Source organism: Vulpes lagopus, chromosome 2, assembly GCF_018345385.1.
Source record: "Vulpes lagopus strain Blue_001 chromosome 2, ASM1834538v1, whole genome shotgun sequence".
In the NCBI taxonomy this organism is placed as follows: domain Eukaryota; kingdom Metazoa; phylum Chordata; class Mammalia; order Carnivora; family Canidae; genus Vulpes; species Vulpes lagopus.
In genome coordinates, this window is record NC_054825.1 from 166543069 (window position 1) to 166560191 (window position 17123).

At 47.5% G+C, this 17123-nt stretch overlaps 1 protein-coding gene across 1 annotated transcript in view; it reads left to right on the plus strand.

Moving 5' to 3' along the window:
• The first annotated feature begins 777 nt into the window (after nucleotides 1–777).
• OPA3 (outer mitochondrial membrane lipid metabolism regulator OPA3) overlaps nucleotides 778–17123 on the plus strand; it is a 46917-nt gene continuing 30571 nt past the window's right edge. Inside the window, exon 1 of the mRNA XM_041746366.1 lies at nucleotides 778–1300. Within this exon, the coding sequence (XP_041602300.1) occupies nucleotides 1159–1300 (142 nt within the window). The 5' untranslated portion in view covers nucleotides 778–1158. The remainder of the gene's footprint in view (nucleotides 1301–17123) is intronic.

A 17123-nucleotide genomic window follows, 5' to 3' on the forward strand; every position in this document is an offset into this window, starting at 1 on the left:
TGGGACATGTCCTTAAACTCCTTCTTGAGCCAGTTCCCTGGGGACCCTCACCCACCAGTAGAGGAAGTGGGGCTGCCTGAGAACGGGTGAGGTTTCATTAGCCAAGACGCCGGCTATCACCTTCTGTGGGCTGAGAGACCTTCTACCAGCAGTACCCCCAACCCCCCACCCCGGGGCCCCCGTCTGGGCTTCAACTGGTCAGTTATTCAGGAAAGGGTTGGATTAGCTATTTCTGGGGATGAAATGCACCGTCAGGCTGGAGTGAGCGATGTCAGTGTTCAGACCCGTAGAGCAATACGGACTGTTCCTCGAGGGCTTACTGTGACTGGCACCATTCTAAGCACTTAGCACGGTTCACTCCCTGTTTTTACAGGCAAGATTCGCATGCAAGCCTTACTACTCCCCAACACGGCTGTTATTATTTTTCAAGATTTTATTTTTATTTATTCCTGAGACATACAGAGAGAGACAGAGAATGTTGGCAGAGGGAGAAGCAGGCTCCCTGCAAGGAGCCTGATACGGGTCTCAACCCCAGGACCCCGGGATCACGACCTGTGCCAAAGGCGGACGCTCAACCCGAGCCACTCAGGTGCACCGGTTAAGTGTTATTAAAATTCCCATTTTGCAGACGGGAATACTGATGCCCAGAAAGGTGACGTCACTGGCCTCACAACACCAGCGTGTAAATGGCGGAGCTGGGAATTCCCAGCCCAGGTCCTTCACTACATGGTCGGTTTCTTCTTACTCCCAGTGAGAGCTCTCCTCTGCGGGGAAAGCGTATTTGGGACTCATTAGCCCTAATTAGGACTAATGAAGAGCCTCCTCCAAGCGGGGAAGCCACCTGGGTACAAGACGTCACGAAGGAACACGGTGACAGCAGCCAAGACGGGCGTGGGAATCCAACCACGCTCCCGCGAACGGCCGTTTAACGGCACCGCCCCCTGACCCGCCTCACTTCCGCCTTTTATTTGCATATTCAGCGATCGGCCGTCAGGCGTCACCGTCGACGCGGTGACATCAGAGAGCGCCCCTGCAGTGCTCCACCCCTGAGCGTACGCACGTACGCACGCACGGAGACGAGCGGGCGGGGGAGGAGGGAGAGATCGGAGGCGCCCCGCCCAGTGAGCAAGCTTGCGCGTGCCCTGTGCGACCGCCAAGATGGTGGTGGGCGCGTTCCCTATAGCGAAGCTGCTATACCTGGGCATCCGGCAGGTCAGCAAGCCGCTTGCCAACCGCATTAAGGAGGCCGCCCGCCGAAGCGAGTTCTTCAAGACCTATATCTGCCTCCCGCCGGCTCAGCGTGAGTTTGACCCCACGTCCCTCCAACCTTTCCATTCTCCAACCCCTTTCTGGTGGTGGTTCAGGGGATGGCTTCTGTTTACAACCAATCACAGCCTCAACCGGCAAAGTCCTGTAGCCAATAGGGAGGTTCCTTGGAAGAAGGGCAGGCAGGTAGCCCAATAGTAAGAACGGGCGTGGGGCAGGGGGCGGGGCAGGGTGCTGGTGCCCGAGTTGGGAATACCAGCCAATAGAAGAAGAGAGCGCGTGGAGACTGACGTGTGGACGAACCAATAGTACGGGAGACAGGAGTAACGTGGGTGGGACATCCCTGGACGGAGAGGAGTTAGGGGCGGGACCGAGGACGGACTGGACCTGGTCGTTTGTCAGGCCATCCCTAGATAGTTTGGTTTCCTAAACCCCACTCCCTGCCTCAGTTTCTCTCCCGTCCTGGGAGGTGAGATACCTTGGCATGGCGTTCAGGGAGGGTTTCCTGGCAGAGGAGACCTCTGTGCTGGGACCTGAAGGGTGAGGAGAATCTCACCAGACAACAGGCTGGGGATGATGTCGAGGGAGAGCAGGGAGCTTGCTCCAAGGCCAGATGGTTGAGGGGAACGTACCTGTTTTCCTTCTAAGTCTGGGTACTTAAAGTTTGCCGAATTGGTGGTCCTTTGGTGTTTAGTGGGGCCTCCCCCAGAAATGCAGATCTTCGGAAGGGAGAAGTTACCAGAGTGCTCTCCTGTGGGCTCTCATTGGACCCTCACTTTTTTTTTTTTTTTTTTTAAGATTTTATTTATTTATTCATGAGAGATACACAGAGGCAGAGGGAGAAGCAGGTTCCCTGCGGGGAGCCTGATGAGGAACTTGATCCCAAGACCCCGGGATCATGACCTGAGCCGAAGGCAGTCACTCAACCACTTTGCCACCTCCTTGCCCGGACCCTCACATATCAGGGAGAGGAAACGACTCCCCCCAGGTTGCAGAAGAGAAAACGTGCCTCGACACCAGAAGTGAATTGCGTGGGTCACACATGGAAGTTTGTGCAGAGTCAGGACTGAAATCCTGCACTGCGGGTTCCCAGGGCTGGTTTCTGTTTCCTGCCACTGCTTTTCTCCTAAACACTGTGATGTGTCTTAGCGCCGTGGGGTAGAAAGTGACTTCTTGGGTGGGACTGACATGGATTCTAATCTGGTCCCGACGACTCCTGAGTCACTTACCCCTCAGAGCTTCGCTTTCTCTTCTGTACGATGGGTTATATATGATAGCAACATTTAATGGGCACTTGCTTTGTGCCAGGCCCTATGCTAAGCACTGCATAGTCTTTCAGCACTAAATCCTCAAATTATGAGGTAGACCCTGTTATTATTCCCATTTCGTGTATAGGCTGTATGTGCATTTATGCTGTAAATAATACTTACGATGTTGTGAGGAGTAAATGGATATAAAATGTTAAGTCAGTGGGTGGCACAAAGATATGGCTGTTGTATAGATGTTATGGATACAGAAAAGAAGAAAAGGCGAAAAATCTTGTCCTTGGGGATTTTACATTCTTGGGGCAGGGATGGGGGGAACCGACCAAAAAACCGACCAAAAAAAATAAATTGTGAAAATATGAATTATATTAGATAGCAGTACTTGCTCTGGAGAAAACATCAGAGATGCAAAAAGAGGACTGTCTGGGGGGAAGGCTGAGAGTTTAGATGGGGGATCAGGGAGACCTCATTGGGAATAAGGGGGAGAGGAAGGAGCAAGCTGTGCAGGTATCTGAGAAAGAGCATTCTTGCACATGCAAAGGCTCTGAGGTGAGAGTATGTGTGATGAACAGCCAGGAGGCCTGAGCAAAGGGACGGGGACTGAAGAGAGAGGGAAGTAGTGGAAAGAGGGGCAGATTGTGCAGGGATTGTGGACCACTTCAGTGCTTTGGCTTTACTCCCAAGTGGATGAGACTCACTGAAGGCTATTAGCAGAGGAAGGACATGGTTTGAGGCACAGGTTGATAGGATCCCTTTGGCAATCATAGGGTGAGGTTTTTTTTTTTTTTTTCTTAAAGATTTTATTTATGAGAGAGAGAGAGAGAGAGAGGCAGAGACACAGGCAGAGACACAGGCAGAGGGAGAAGCAGGCTCCATGCAGGGAGACCGATGTGGGACTTGATCCCGGGACTCCAGGGTCACACCCTGGGCTGAGGGTGGCACTAAACCGCAGAGCCACCCAGGCTGCCCCATAGGGTGAGGTTAGATGCAGGGAGGAGGTCACCATGGTACTCCAGGTGGGAAGTGAGTGGGAAGGAGAGGTCAGTTTCTGAAGACATTTCCCCCCCTTCTTTTTATTTTTATTTTTTTATTGTTTGCAGGTTGAATCACTGTGTTTTACTAAGTGTACAGGTCCACTGGGCATCCAAACAAGTCCCCGTGGCAGTAGAACTTTCCAGAACCTTCCACATGCATCCCTGCTGCCCTATTCCACCCCCGAAGCCCCTGGGCAAACCCGGGCGGGGCCCCGTCCCCCCCTTTTTAAAAAAATTTCAGACCCTCAGAACAGTTGTAAGAATGGTGGTAAAAGGGCACCTGGCTGGCTCAGTGGGAAGGGCATGTGACGCTGGATATCGGGATCAGGAGTTCAAACCCCATGTTGATAGTACAGATTACTAAAAATAAACTTTAAAAAAGCTTAAGTTATTAAAAATAAAAGGAAGAATGGTCTAGTCATCAATTATATACCCTTCACCACCTAGTTCATCAGTTATTAGCTGCCAACAGATTTGCCTTGTCATCACCCTTGTATATGTATGTATGTATATATGCATACACACACTTTTTTTCTGAACAGTTTGAAAATAGATTGTGGACATAATACTTTACTCCTAAATATTTTAGCCAGTGTTTCCAAAGAACAAAAACATTTTTGTATATAACACAGCACCAGTATCACATGTGAAAAATTTAACATTGTTAACAATGATATTGATAACAATATTATTTAATATATAACTAATATTTAATATATATAGCTCATATTCTGATTTCTCCAGTTATCTGCAAAATGTCCTTTTTTTTAGCTCTTTATCATTATTTTTAATCTAAAGTCTGCTCAAGGATCATGCACCATATTTGATTGTTTTCTTTTCTTTTCTTTTATTCTTTTCTTTCTTTTGTATTTATTCATGAAAGACAGAGAGGCAGAGACACAGGCAGAGGGAGAAGCAGGCTCCCTGTGGGGAGCCTCATGCGGGACTCGCTCCCAGGACTCTGGGATTGCAACCTGAGCTAAAGGCAGACACTCAACCACTGAGCCACCCAGGTGTCCCTGTCCTGCCTCTTTAATATCTTTCAATCTATAGCATGGCTCAGCCATCCTACCCACTGCCTGTCTTTGTAAATAAAGTTTTATTGGCACACAGCCACACTCATTGGTTTGCATCTTGTCTGTGGCTGTGGTATTGGGTTTTATGGCCCACAAATCTAAAATATTGACTCTGTGCCCGTTTATGGGAAAAGTTTGCTGATCCGGCTCTATACTGGTATTCTTGTTTTTTCTCTTCTTCTTCTTCTTTTTTTTTTTTTTTTTTTTTTTTTTAATGTCATTGCCATTTGGAAGAATCCAAGCCAGGTTGTCCCATAGTGTCGCACAATCTGGAGTTTTCTGATTGTTTCCTCTGATTTGATTCACACTGAGCATCTTTGGCACAAACAGCACACACACGATGGTGTGTCTAAGGACATCACCTCAGGGGGCTCCTGATGGCTGTTTGTTCCGTCATTTGTGATGGTGACTTGGATCCCTTAGCTAAGGTGGTGACCACTGAAAGACCACCTTTCCTTTTCCCCTTAGGAATAAATACCCAGTAGATTTGTTTGGAAGGCAGCGCTGGCAGGATTTCCCCTGGAGTGGGCGTGACAGGGCCGAGTGAAGGAGGAGCGCGTTGGACAGAAAGGACCAGAGGCTCAGTTTGATGACCAGGGTTTAGTTGACAATGCTATTACACATTGGGCTGCACTGACTGATTGTATTTATACTTTAAAAATTATGCTGTTAATAAAAAAAAAGAAAAAGAAAAAAAAATTATGCTGTTACCATCCTCACCCAGCTGTTTGCCCTTTGCTGTGCGCCCCTCCTCCCCCCTCTCCCCCCACATCCCCGGCCAGGCCCGTGTGATTGGAATTTTCCAGCACCTATAGCAGCTGTGTGTTCTCCTGGGTTAGGCCTCCGGTGCTGACCAGCACATCTAGCATCTGTGTCTCTGGCTGAGGTTCTTTTGACTCAGCAGGGTAGGGCTGGCTGTCTTCTCACAGTGGAGGCTGGGGTGGGAAGGGTGGACGCCTGAGGAAAGAACAGTAAGTGTAAGAAGCATAAATCATCAGTATTGCGTTGTGTTGGGGAGGCAAGGATCTGTGTTATTTAATTTAATTTTATTTCTTTCTCTCTTTATGGAGGTAGAAGTTTATTGGATACACTGCATGGGAGAAGCCAGCAGGATGGCAAAGGAGGGACTGTCTGCTGGGAGGCAGTGGTGGGGGGCTGTAGTTAAGGGGGCAGTGAAGAGGAAGGGGAACTATTGGGATTTTTTTGGTACCTGTGCCTGGTTGTAAGTAGCCCATTGGTCAGCCGGAGCTTATGGATATTTCAAGGTGGGCCACCCAGTGGGTCTGTTTGCATTTAGCCAGGGGTCACCTTGGGCCCTTTCACCTTTCCCCCGGTTTCCAGTGCTCAAGCCTGTTGCCTAAAAGCAGCTTCCACATTCCCTGCTGATAGATGGACAATGACAAGACTTTGGCATTAGGGCAGAGGTCTCATCTTCAGTAGCTGCTTCATGCTGGAGTTGGGGGTGGGGGGTGCTGTCCCTCCCTAGACTTGATGGTGGGGGGGGGGGTGTCTGTGCAATGACAGACCAGAGCATGGTATTAGATTAATGTGCTGGGATGCCTGGGTGGCTCAGTCAGTTAAACGTCTGCCTTTAGCTCAGGTCATGGTCCTGGGGTCCTGGATGGAGCTGAGTTGGGCTCCCTGCTCAGCAGGGAGCCTGCTTCTCCCTCTCCCTCTGCTGCTTCCCTGCTTGTACACTCTGTCTTTCTGTGTCAAATGAATAAATAAAATCTTAAAAAAAAAAGATTAATGTGCTACTAGGCAATTTGAGTGGAATTCCTTGGTGGCCAGGGCCATGGCATGTAGGGGGAGGGGACCCTCCCATGGGATGGACTGGAATTCTTTTTTTTTTTTTTTTTTTTTATGATAGTCACACAGAGAGAGAGAGAGAGAGGCAGAGACACAGGCAGAGGGAGAAGCAGGCTTCATGCACCGGGAGCCCGACGTGGGATTCGATCCCGGGTCTCCAGGGTCGCGCCCTCGGCCAAAGGCAGGTGCTAAACCGCTGCGCCACCCAGGGATCCCCTGGACTGGAATTCTTGTTGAACTATGTCTCGTATGTGGAATTGTTGGATTCGCTCAGATGCCTAGGAATGCGTTTTGTCCGTAGATAGAGATGGTGGCTGGACCTACGGGAACAAAAGGAAAAGGGGATGTTGGGGGAAAAGCAAGGTGGCTGAAAGTCAGCTGGCAGCAGGGCAGGGACCCATCCGAGCCCATGACATGTGCAGGTTCGCCCCAGATGAGCTGCCACTGCCAGCTGCGCCACACATTGGGATTGGAGGCCCCACGGGGGCCAGAGTGGGAGAGGAGAGGTCCTTCACCCCCACAGGCTCCGACACAGTCCGACCTGTTTGGCCTTAGACCTGCAGACCATACCTGGGAGCTGCCCTGGCCTTGGGTTGTCTGAGGAGTACTAGGGTTAGGCTGCCAGAGGGCCAGAAGGAGAAAGGAGAAGGAGGAAAGGATCCCTTTAAGAGGCCGATTCCCTCACCCTTTCGGGCTCGGGCAGTCCGGCTGGTTCCCCTGGGGCTACCTGGAGCTTCTAAGAGTCACCTCTCCAAGGAGTCAGTCTGCCGAGGAGAAGTCCCAAGAAATTCCCAGAGCATGGGGAGAGTCCTTAGCTGCAGAGGATCTCCATGAGGGCTACCAAATGTGGGGCAACCAGATCGGGTGGGGGCCAGCACCACAGGCAGTGAAGGAATTCACCCAGGGTCAAACAAAAGAACAGAAGTTTCTGGAATATACTGCAGGGGAGCAGCAGGCAAGACAGCGGAGGAGAGACTGTCTGCCAGCAAGGATCTTTTTAAACCAGGGTTTCTGGGGGAAAAAAGAAAATAAAAGTTTGGTGATGCCAGACAGGTTGGGACCTTTCCTGCAAGGAAAATTCCCAGTTTGTTTCTGCTTATTCCTTTAGAGTATACTGGTCATTTTTCCAGTTTGCTGCTCATAGTAGGCAAGATAAGTGTGCCTGAAAGATGTCCAGATCCTAATCCCAGGAACCTGTTGAACTTCCACGACAATGATGTGATTAAATCAAGGATTTAGGCCTAGGGAGAGGTTCCTGCATATTCCAGGTGGGCCAGTGTAATCATAAGGGTCATTGTAATTGAAAGAGATAGGAAAGGGAATGATTTGAACATCCTGCCCTGCTAGTCTTGAAGCTGGAGGAGGGGGACGCCTGGGTGGCTCAGCAGTTGATCATCTACCTTTGGCTCAGGGCGTGATCCTGGGGTCCTTGGATCCAGTTCCACATTGGGCTCCCTACAGGGAGCCTGCTTCTCCCTCTGCCTATGTGTCTGCCTCTCTCTCTCTGTGTCTCATGCGTAAATAAATAAAATCTTAAAAAAAAACAAAACAAAACAGAAGAGGGAGGAAGGGCCACGAGCCGAGAAATGCACGCAGCCTCTAGAAGCTGAAAAAGGCAAGGAAACATATACTCCCCTGCCGACACCTTGAGTTCAGCCTCCTGAGCTCTGTTTCAGAATCCTTGCCTCCAGGGTCTGAAGGGAGGATCTGTTGCATGCACGAATATGCTTAGCATAGGCCTGGCACGTTCTAAGTTCAGTAAACAGCAGTGTGGCTGAGCGATCCAGGTACCCCTCCTCTGGAGCTGCGCTGCCTGTGTGCGAATCTGGGTCCTGTCACTTTCTGTGTGACCCTGGCCAGGTGATTTAGCTTCTTTGGGCCTCATTTTCGTTGTCTGTAAATTATATTGTTATGACAATTCCATGAGCTAATATCCATAGAGCATTAAACAGTGTCGCGGCCCTGAAGTGCTGCATAAATGTTTGTTGAATGTATAGAAATGGCAGGCATCATTATCATTGTTACTGTTGTCATCATCATCATCTTTTTTTTTTTAAGTTTTTATGTATTTGATTTTTTTTTAAAATATTTTATTTATTTATTCATGAGAAACACACACAGAGAGAGGCAAACACACAGGCAGAGGGAGAAGCAGGCTCCCTGTAGGGAGCCCGATGTGGGACTCCATCCTGGGACCACAGGATCACGCCCTGGGCTGAAGGCAGGCGCTCAACCACTGAGCCACCCAGGGGTCCCAGCTTTTATTTGAGAGAGAGCATAAAGCAGGAGGAGTGGCAGAGGGAGAGGGAGAAGCAGGCTCTGCACTGAGCAGGGAGCCCAATGTGAGACTCCATCTTAGGACCCGGGGATCATGACCTGAGCCAAAGGCAGACGTTTAACTGACTAAGCCACCCAGGCACCCCATCACCATCCCCTTAATGCTAAACGTTCCAGTGTGATCCTCCTCATTGCACACTCCTGGCTTGCTGTCTGTAGCCCAGCAGTCAGTACTTCCCACCTGGCGATGGTAGTCCCTCTTCCTCAGTCAGCACTCACAGGCTAATCACAGGCAGAAGGGGCTGGGCTTTCCCATGAACCTTTCTCACTAGCATGGGGCAATTACTGTGTTTGTCTGATTAGGGGCCAGGCTTGGAGTTATAGCTCTAAGTCAAACAGAGAGGGCAGTATGGGGGAGTAGAAGGCCTCTCACTACCTGAGGTTTCACAGAATATTTAAAGCATCCTTTGAAATGGAATGTGTACTTGAAAGGAAGGAAATTGACACCCCCCCCAACTCCCCCCCCCCCCCCCCCCGCCACCCCCAGCAAGGAGAAAGCAGGAGCAAGGAACCAAGGAGGGGAGTGTAAGTATTGAAGCTGCCTTATATACTACAGGGGTATGGACAGATTCACATGCCCTTGGGAACAGGGGCTGTCCTGTGGGAACACTGGGCAGGGGACCATCTTGTGCAAAACCAAATCCCAGGAAAGGCACTGCTTAGGTAAGGGGTGACCTAGAAAAAAACCCCACCATGCAAAGGCACAGCCTTAGGGCTGAATGGAGATTGAAAAAGTCTCCTTAGGGACACCTGGGTGGCTCAGCAGCTGACTGCCTGCCTTTGGCTTAGGACGTGATCCTGGGAGTCCTGGGATTGAGTCCACATTGGGCTCCCTGCAGGGAGCCTGCTTATCCCTCTGCCTGTATCTCTCATGAATAAATAAATAAAATCTTAAAAAAAAAAAAAGCCTCCTTTGACAACTTACAGCCACTGACTGTCCTTCTTGGGGGTCTGGAACCTAAATTATACTTTCTGAAAGGCCCTAGAAATAGCAAACTGAAAATGAACCTGTGTGAAACGAAGTCTGTGTGAAATGAAGTCCTCCTCTCTGGAGGAGTGCCTCTGCTGCCTGAGCCTTGGAGAATTCCTCCAGATGGAGTTCCGGCACATCTCATGATAAATTACATACTGGACAGAGAAATAGGCACCATGAGCGAGAAGCAGCAGACACCAAACACAAGGCCTGCAAACACTGGATATCAGAATGATCAGATGTGTTGCCTATATTTGTATGGGAAAAGGATAAAATAGGAGGGATATGAAAGCATGAGTCCAATCAGAAATGACCAGGAAGTTGGAACAAGAGCCAAACAGAACACAGCTGATGTTCAGAGCTCAGTATAAGGACTAAGCAAATACCAGATGAGATGTAGCTGTGGAGAGGATGGGTGCACTGAAAGATATCTGAAGGAAAAAAAAGCGAGTTTTGTGGGGTGCTTTCCTGAGCTGCTGAGGAATACCACCTGTAGGCCCTGACTGGGTCCATCTGGGGAAGGAAGGGCTAGGCATTTTTATTTTTAACATTGTCCAGAGAGGATCCTCCTGTGCCTGAACATTTGAAAATCACTTCCCTGGAGTCTATTTATAATCCCCAGAGCACCACATGAGTTATGTTGCATGACAGCTAGGCTGCTGCTGGTGACCTCCAAAGGCTGCTTTTATTATGCTCTCCTGTTAAGGAAACATGTTGCAAAGGCTACTTTTATTAGGCTCTCCTGTTAAGGAAACATGTTGCACATCCTGTGTGTGTGTGTGTGTGTGTGTGTGTGTGTAGTTAGCAGTCATATATAGTGCTGACATAAAATACCGTGAATATATGGTGTACATTTAAAAATGTTAAAAAATCGGAAGGCGTGGAATTAATACTTTAAAATATTTAGTGATACCTCGGTGGCTCAGTCAGTTAAGCGGCTGCCTTCGGCTCAGTTTATGATCTCAGAGCCTTGGGATTGAGCCCCGCATCGTGGTCTCTGCTCAGCAAGGAGTCTGCTTTGCCCTCTCCCTCTCTGTGATCTCTGGCTCTCACTGTCTCTCAAATGAATAAATAAAACCTTAAAAAAAAAATAAAAGTTTTAGTTTATGTGTTCGTGGCCACCCAAATGCTTTTGCTCTCGCTAAAAATATTTTCTTATGCAGACATTGTTAAATACATTTGGAGACTCTTGCTGCAGCCCTCTGTGAGAGACTAGTTTTGACATTCTTTGTGTTCGGCCAGCCGTCAGAGCTGGCAGAGAGAGCCAAATGAGAGACCTGTGCTGTCAGCTGTTTTTAATCCATTTAATCCCGCTGCTCGTTTTTTTTCTGGCCCACCCTTCACATGCAGAGGAGTTTGTTGGAATTTGCCTGAGCTCACATTGTTAAATCTTTAGTCCATGTTTTTTGAGCAGGAGGCTTTTTAAAGAAGCCTTAAAAATATATTTTTATTTATTCATTCATTTATTTACTTACTTATTTATTTATTTGTTTGTTTGTTTGAGAGAGTGTTGGGGAGGGGGAGAGGGTGCAGGGACACTGCTGAGCAGGAAGCCCGATGTGGGGCTGGATTCTAGAATCCAGGGATCATGACTTGAGCAGAAGGCAGACGTTTAACCCCTTAACCGACGGAGCCACACAGGGGCCCCTTAAGAAGCCCTTTTGTGCGGGCTGGTTGTTTCGCAGCCCGAGACTGTCCCTGTCCCCAGGAGTCTATTTGTCTAGGCTGCACTACGCAGAGTGGCCAGGAGAGGGCGCCTTTGTCGCCCTTTCAGCATCTGAGGTTGCTGATGGCACTTGCCTGCTGGGAGGTACTAAAAAAGCCTGATTTCTTTTTCTCCTCCTCCTCCCCTTCCTTCATCTTGTTACTCTTCTTTCTTCACCCTTCCCTCCTCCTTCTTCAAAACATAAGCATAACCAGAAGTTCTGACATTTTCTTCCAAACACCTTGTCTGCTTCTCTGTGCTCACCCCTCCTTGAGACTCTGTAGTCATTTCCTGGCTCAGCCCCCCAGGATGTGCCTCTGCCCCTCACTGGAGTCTTACCCGCCTTCCGGCTTCTTGACTTGACTCTTGACTCCTCCTCTTTTCCTGTTTTCCTGCTCTAGTTGGCCCCACCTAAGACTCCTAAGCCCCCACATAGCTGGTGATTTTGGCAGAAGCTCCCTTGATCCCCCTCTCTACTCAGCTATCCCTCTGCTATCAAACCCCCCAGATCCTACCTCTGATGAGCAAACGGCCACAGCAGCTACCCTCCCCTGAGGGCCTAGTGTGCTGGGCAGCTGTTTTTATCTCTTTTGAAATGGAAACACATTTTATGTTACTTTTGGGTTTTAGGGTGGTTGTTTTTTTTTCCTTCAAGGTTTTCTGAATCAACTAAATTTACAAAAATCACATATTGCTTACTGTGAAAGAAAGATCAAGATACGAACCACTTTGTGCTTATCCGTGATTAATTGAAAATCCAGCCAGTAAATCTTAATTAAACCTAAATCAAAAGAATGTTTTTTGTTGGGGGAGGAAGCTCTGTGGTTGGTTTGGAGTTAGTGGTGTCATTAGGGGCCTGAGGACTCTTTCTGTCTCTACCATCTTTGTGTTCAGTCAATAACTCTCCTCGAGGCTTCAAAGGGCTGCTGGAACGCCAGACATCGAGCCTTTATACAGCAGTGTCCAAAGGAGGGAGTTTGTGTGTGTGTCTGTGTGTGTATGAGGAATTGGGGGTGGGGGGCTGGGAAACAGCATGCTTTTCAAGTAGAAAAGTCTTTTCCCAAAAGCCCACAGGAGACTTCCCTTACTGCTTATTGGCCAGAATTGAGTCGCATGCCACCACTTGCTCTGCGGGAGGTCAGGAGGATGAATATACTTCTAGACATTAATGGCAGAGAAGGATATTGTTAAGGCAGTAAAGATGGGGATCCCTGGGTGGCTCAGTGGTTCAGTACCTGCCTTTGGCCCAGGGTGTGATCCTGGAGTCCCGGGATCAAGTTCTGTGTCAGGCTTCCAGCATGGAGCCTGCCTCTCTCTCTGCCTGTGTCTCTGCCTCTCTCTCTCTCTCTCTCTCTCTTATGAATAAACAAATAAAATCTTTAAAGAAAACAATAAGGCAGTAAAAATAGTGTAATAAAGTGAGGGTGCCTGACCAGCTCTTTTGGTAGAGGTTGCAACTCTTGATCTCAGGGTTGTAAGTTCAAGCCCCACACTGGGTGTAGAGATCACTTAAAAATAAAAAATAAATATTTTTAAAAAAGTATAAAGTAGCATTAATAATCATGAATACAGGAGATCCCTGGGTGGCTCAGTGGTTTAGTGTCTGCTTTTGGCCCAGGGCATGATCTTGGAGTTCTAGGATCAATTCCCGCATCGGGCTCCCTGCATGGAGCCTGCTTCTCTGCCTGTGTCTCTGCCTCTCTCTCTCTCTCTCTCTCTCTCTGTCTCTCATGAATAAATACATTTTAAAAAATCATCATGAACACTAAGGCTTAAGCATTAACACTGCCTTAATAGATGAAGAAACTGAACAGAGCTGTTCACTGACCTGATACCGTTCATGCACAAGCCCTGAATGTGCCAACTTCCCTACAAGCCAAGAACAATGATCTCCATTTTGAGAAAGAGGAACTAGAGATGCCGAGAGGTTGAGAAATTTGCCCAAGGTCAGAGCAAGTAAGTAGCAGAGCCAGGACTTGAATCCAGGACCATTTGGCCCCAGAGCACACTCCAGAGCACTCTTAGCCTCCTTTGTTTTTTTAAAATTTTTTTTATTATTATTTATTTATGATAGTCACAGAGAGAGAGAGAGAGAGGCAGAGACACAGGCAGAGGGAGAAGCAGGCTCCATGCACCGGGAGCCCGATGTGGGATTCGATCCCAGGTCTCCAGGATCGCGCCCTGGGCCAAAGGCAGGCGCCAAACCGCTGCGCCACCCAGGGATCCCCTTAGCCTCATTTATTAGCTGCTTCTCCTGTGCCTCCAGAATTCCCAGGTGCCGCCTATACTAAGTCGAAGTGGTCTCTCCAGTTGTCGATGGGGACTAAAGGTGGGGTTATTGTCTGGAACAAGGACATATTTGGATAATCCACTCACTCAACAGATCTTTGCTTAGTTCTTGATGTATGCCAGGAACTATTCTAGGAGGTTTGACTTAGTAGTCAACAAAACAGACAAAAATCCCCTGCTCCCAAGGAGCTCACATGTGAGGATATTAATCACCTGCCTGGTGGGGCGCCTGAGTGGCTCAGTGGTTGGGCGTTTGCTTTTGGCTCAGGTCTGCCTTTGGCTCAGGGTGTGATCCTGGGGTCCTGTGATCAAGTCCCACATCAGGGTCCCCATAGAGAGCCTGCTTCTCCTTCTGCCTGTGTCTCTGCCTCTTTCTGTGTATCTCTCATGAATAAATAAAACCTTAAAAAAAAAATTACCTGCCTGGTGCCTCCAGAGCCCAGAGAGGTCCTTCTTCCCAGCAGTCCCACCCAGATTCCCAAGCTGAATCTCAGTAGTCCAGTCTAGGCCATATCCCCATCCTTGAGCTAGTCATTGTAGCCTGAGAATTGCAGTCTGATTGGCCAGTCTGAAGGGTAGGGTTTACGACTGCTGAATCCTTTAGAGCCAGCGTGGGGGAGATGGGTTTCCCCAGATGCGTGGTAGACAGAACCAACTATGTCCCCTGTGGTGACTGGTGGCAGCGTGCATCACTGCTGTCTCACAGAGGCAGCGATAGACGATGGGGCCCAGTCCGTGGGAGGAAGCTCCTGCCTGGCTTGAGGCACCACAAATCTTGTAACACCTAGAGCAGTGTTGGGATTGGCTTTCAACCGACTGGAACACATCCAGGAAAGGGCATCCCAGGCAGGGACCAGCTCGAAGCTATTTACTGTTTGTAATAATTCTCAACTGATAATAACAGTTTTCACTTATGCTTTCTATGATCTCAACAAATGATATTAACCACTTTATTAGGGAGTTTATATGATTGTCCTGGTTTTATGAATGGGAAAGAATCTCAGAGAGAGAGAAGCAAGTTCCCTGGGGCAACACAGAATAAGAAATCAGCCCATTGGCTTCCAGACTCCTCTTATGTTTAATTATTATTTTATTTTTTTGCATATTCCTTATTGTATAATATATTTATACAATGCAATGTGCAGATATAAAGTGTTAGTTTAAGGGTGCCTGAGTGGCTCAGATGGTTGAGTGTCTGGCTCTTGATTTTGGCTCAGGTCATGATCTTGGGGTCATGGGATTGAGCCCTGCGTTGGGCTCCGTGCTCAGCATGCAGTCTCCTTAGGGTTCTCTCCCTCCGCTTCTGCTGCCGCTCCCCCCACCCCACTTGTGCAAGTGCTCTCTTTCTCTCTCTCCCTGAGAAAAATACAGTAAGATAAAATGTGTAGCTTGATGAGTACTGATAAAGGCATATACCCATGTAACCAATTTCCAAGATCCTAAACATTTCCATCACCCCTAGGAGTTCCTTCCTTTCCTGGTCTGTCACCTGTGTGACCTCTTTCACTATAGATTAGTTTTACCTGTTGTTTTTTATTTTTTTTAAATATCTTATTTATGCATGAGAGACAGAGAGAGAGAGAGAGAGAGAGAGAGAGAGAGGGGCAGAGACACAGGCAGAGGGAGAAGCAGGCTCCATGTAGGATGCCCGACATGGGACTCGATCTTGGGTCTCTAGGATCCCACCCCGGTCTGAAGGCGGTGCTAAACTGCTGAGCCATCGGAGCTGCCCAGTTTTACCTGTTGTTAAGCTTCATATAAATGGAATCATGCATATGAACTCAATGTCTAGCTTTTGTTCATATTCTTTAGAGATATTTCTGCTGCATGTATCAATAGTTCATTTCTTTTAGTGCTCTTAGTATGTATTCTTTTATTCCAATATATGACCATGCTATATTTGGTTTATCACCTCTCTTAATGATGGACATTTGGACATTTGGGTGTCCTTTATTCAAGTTTAATTTAATTTAATTTTATACCAGTAAGGCTACTGTGAACATTCTTGTATGGGTCTATATAGGAGCATGTTTTCATTTATTTTGGGTAAATACCTAGGAGTGATATGTCTGAGTTATATGATTAAGATAAAGGTATTCTTTTTTTTTAATTTAGGGATTTTTAAATATTTATTTGAAAGAGAGCAAGGGCAGGGGGAGGGGCAGAGGGAGAGGGACAAGCTGACTCTGTGGCAAGTGCTAAGCTAGATAGGAGGCTTGATCCCTCGACTCAGACCTTAGCTGAAACCAAGTCAGATGCTCAACTGACCATGCCACCCAGGCACTCCAAAGATAAAGGTATGCTTAATTTTAGAAGAAACTGCCAAAGAGTTTTCCAGTGTGGGTCTAGTTGCTCCACATCCTTGCCAGTAATCATTGTTTTCACAGTTTAATTTTGTCCATTCCATTTGGTGTAAAATGGCAACTCACTTGCTTTTCTCTGATGAATTGTGATGTTGAGTACTGTTTCATGTGATAATAAACATTTATCATCTCACACAGTTCCTGAGAATCAGGAATTTAGAAATGGCTTTGTTGAGTGGTTCTGGTGGAGTGTCTGAAACGGAAAACTCACCAGGCGCTGAAAGGTCTGCTTCCTAGCTGTTGGCCAAGAGCTCAGTTGCCCTGCACATGGACCTCTCCTTAGGGCTACTCATGATCTGGCAGCTGGCTTCCCCCAAAGAGAGTGATCCAAGAGTGAAGATGACTAAGACTGAAGAGTCATTGTCTTTATGACGTAATTGTGGAAATGACATGCTACCACTTGTGCCATATTCTATTGGTCATACAGACCAACTCTAACATTATGTGGGAAAGAACTATATAATGCCAAGAGACAGGAATTATCGGGGGCTATCTTGGAGGCTGGCAGCCACAATTCTATTGTTACCATGAATTAAAATATTAATTATTTTATTTTTTGAAATATTTTATTTATTGATTCATGAAAGATACAGAGAGAGACAGAGACATAGACAGAAGGAGAAGCAGGCTTCCTGTGGGGAGCAGGATGGAGGACTTGATCCTAGGACCCCAGGATCGCAACCTGAGCCAAAGGCAGATACTCAACTACTGAGCCACCCAGGCACCCCAAATTATTTTTTTAAAGAATAGTAAATCAATCTTGTATTCCTGGATAAATGCCACTTGGTCATGGTGTGTTATTCTTACATTTTGATGGCTTTGATTTGCCAATATATTCCTAAAGATTTTTTTTATACCTGTGGTTATGAGTGATATATTATGTAATTTTATTTTCTTGTAATGTCTTTGACAGGTTTTAATATCATGGTTTTGCTGATCCCATTAAACAAATGGGAAAATATTCCCTCATTCTCTATTTTCTGCGAGATTTTATATAAAACCGGTA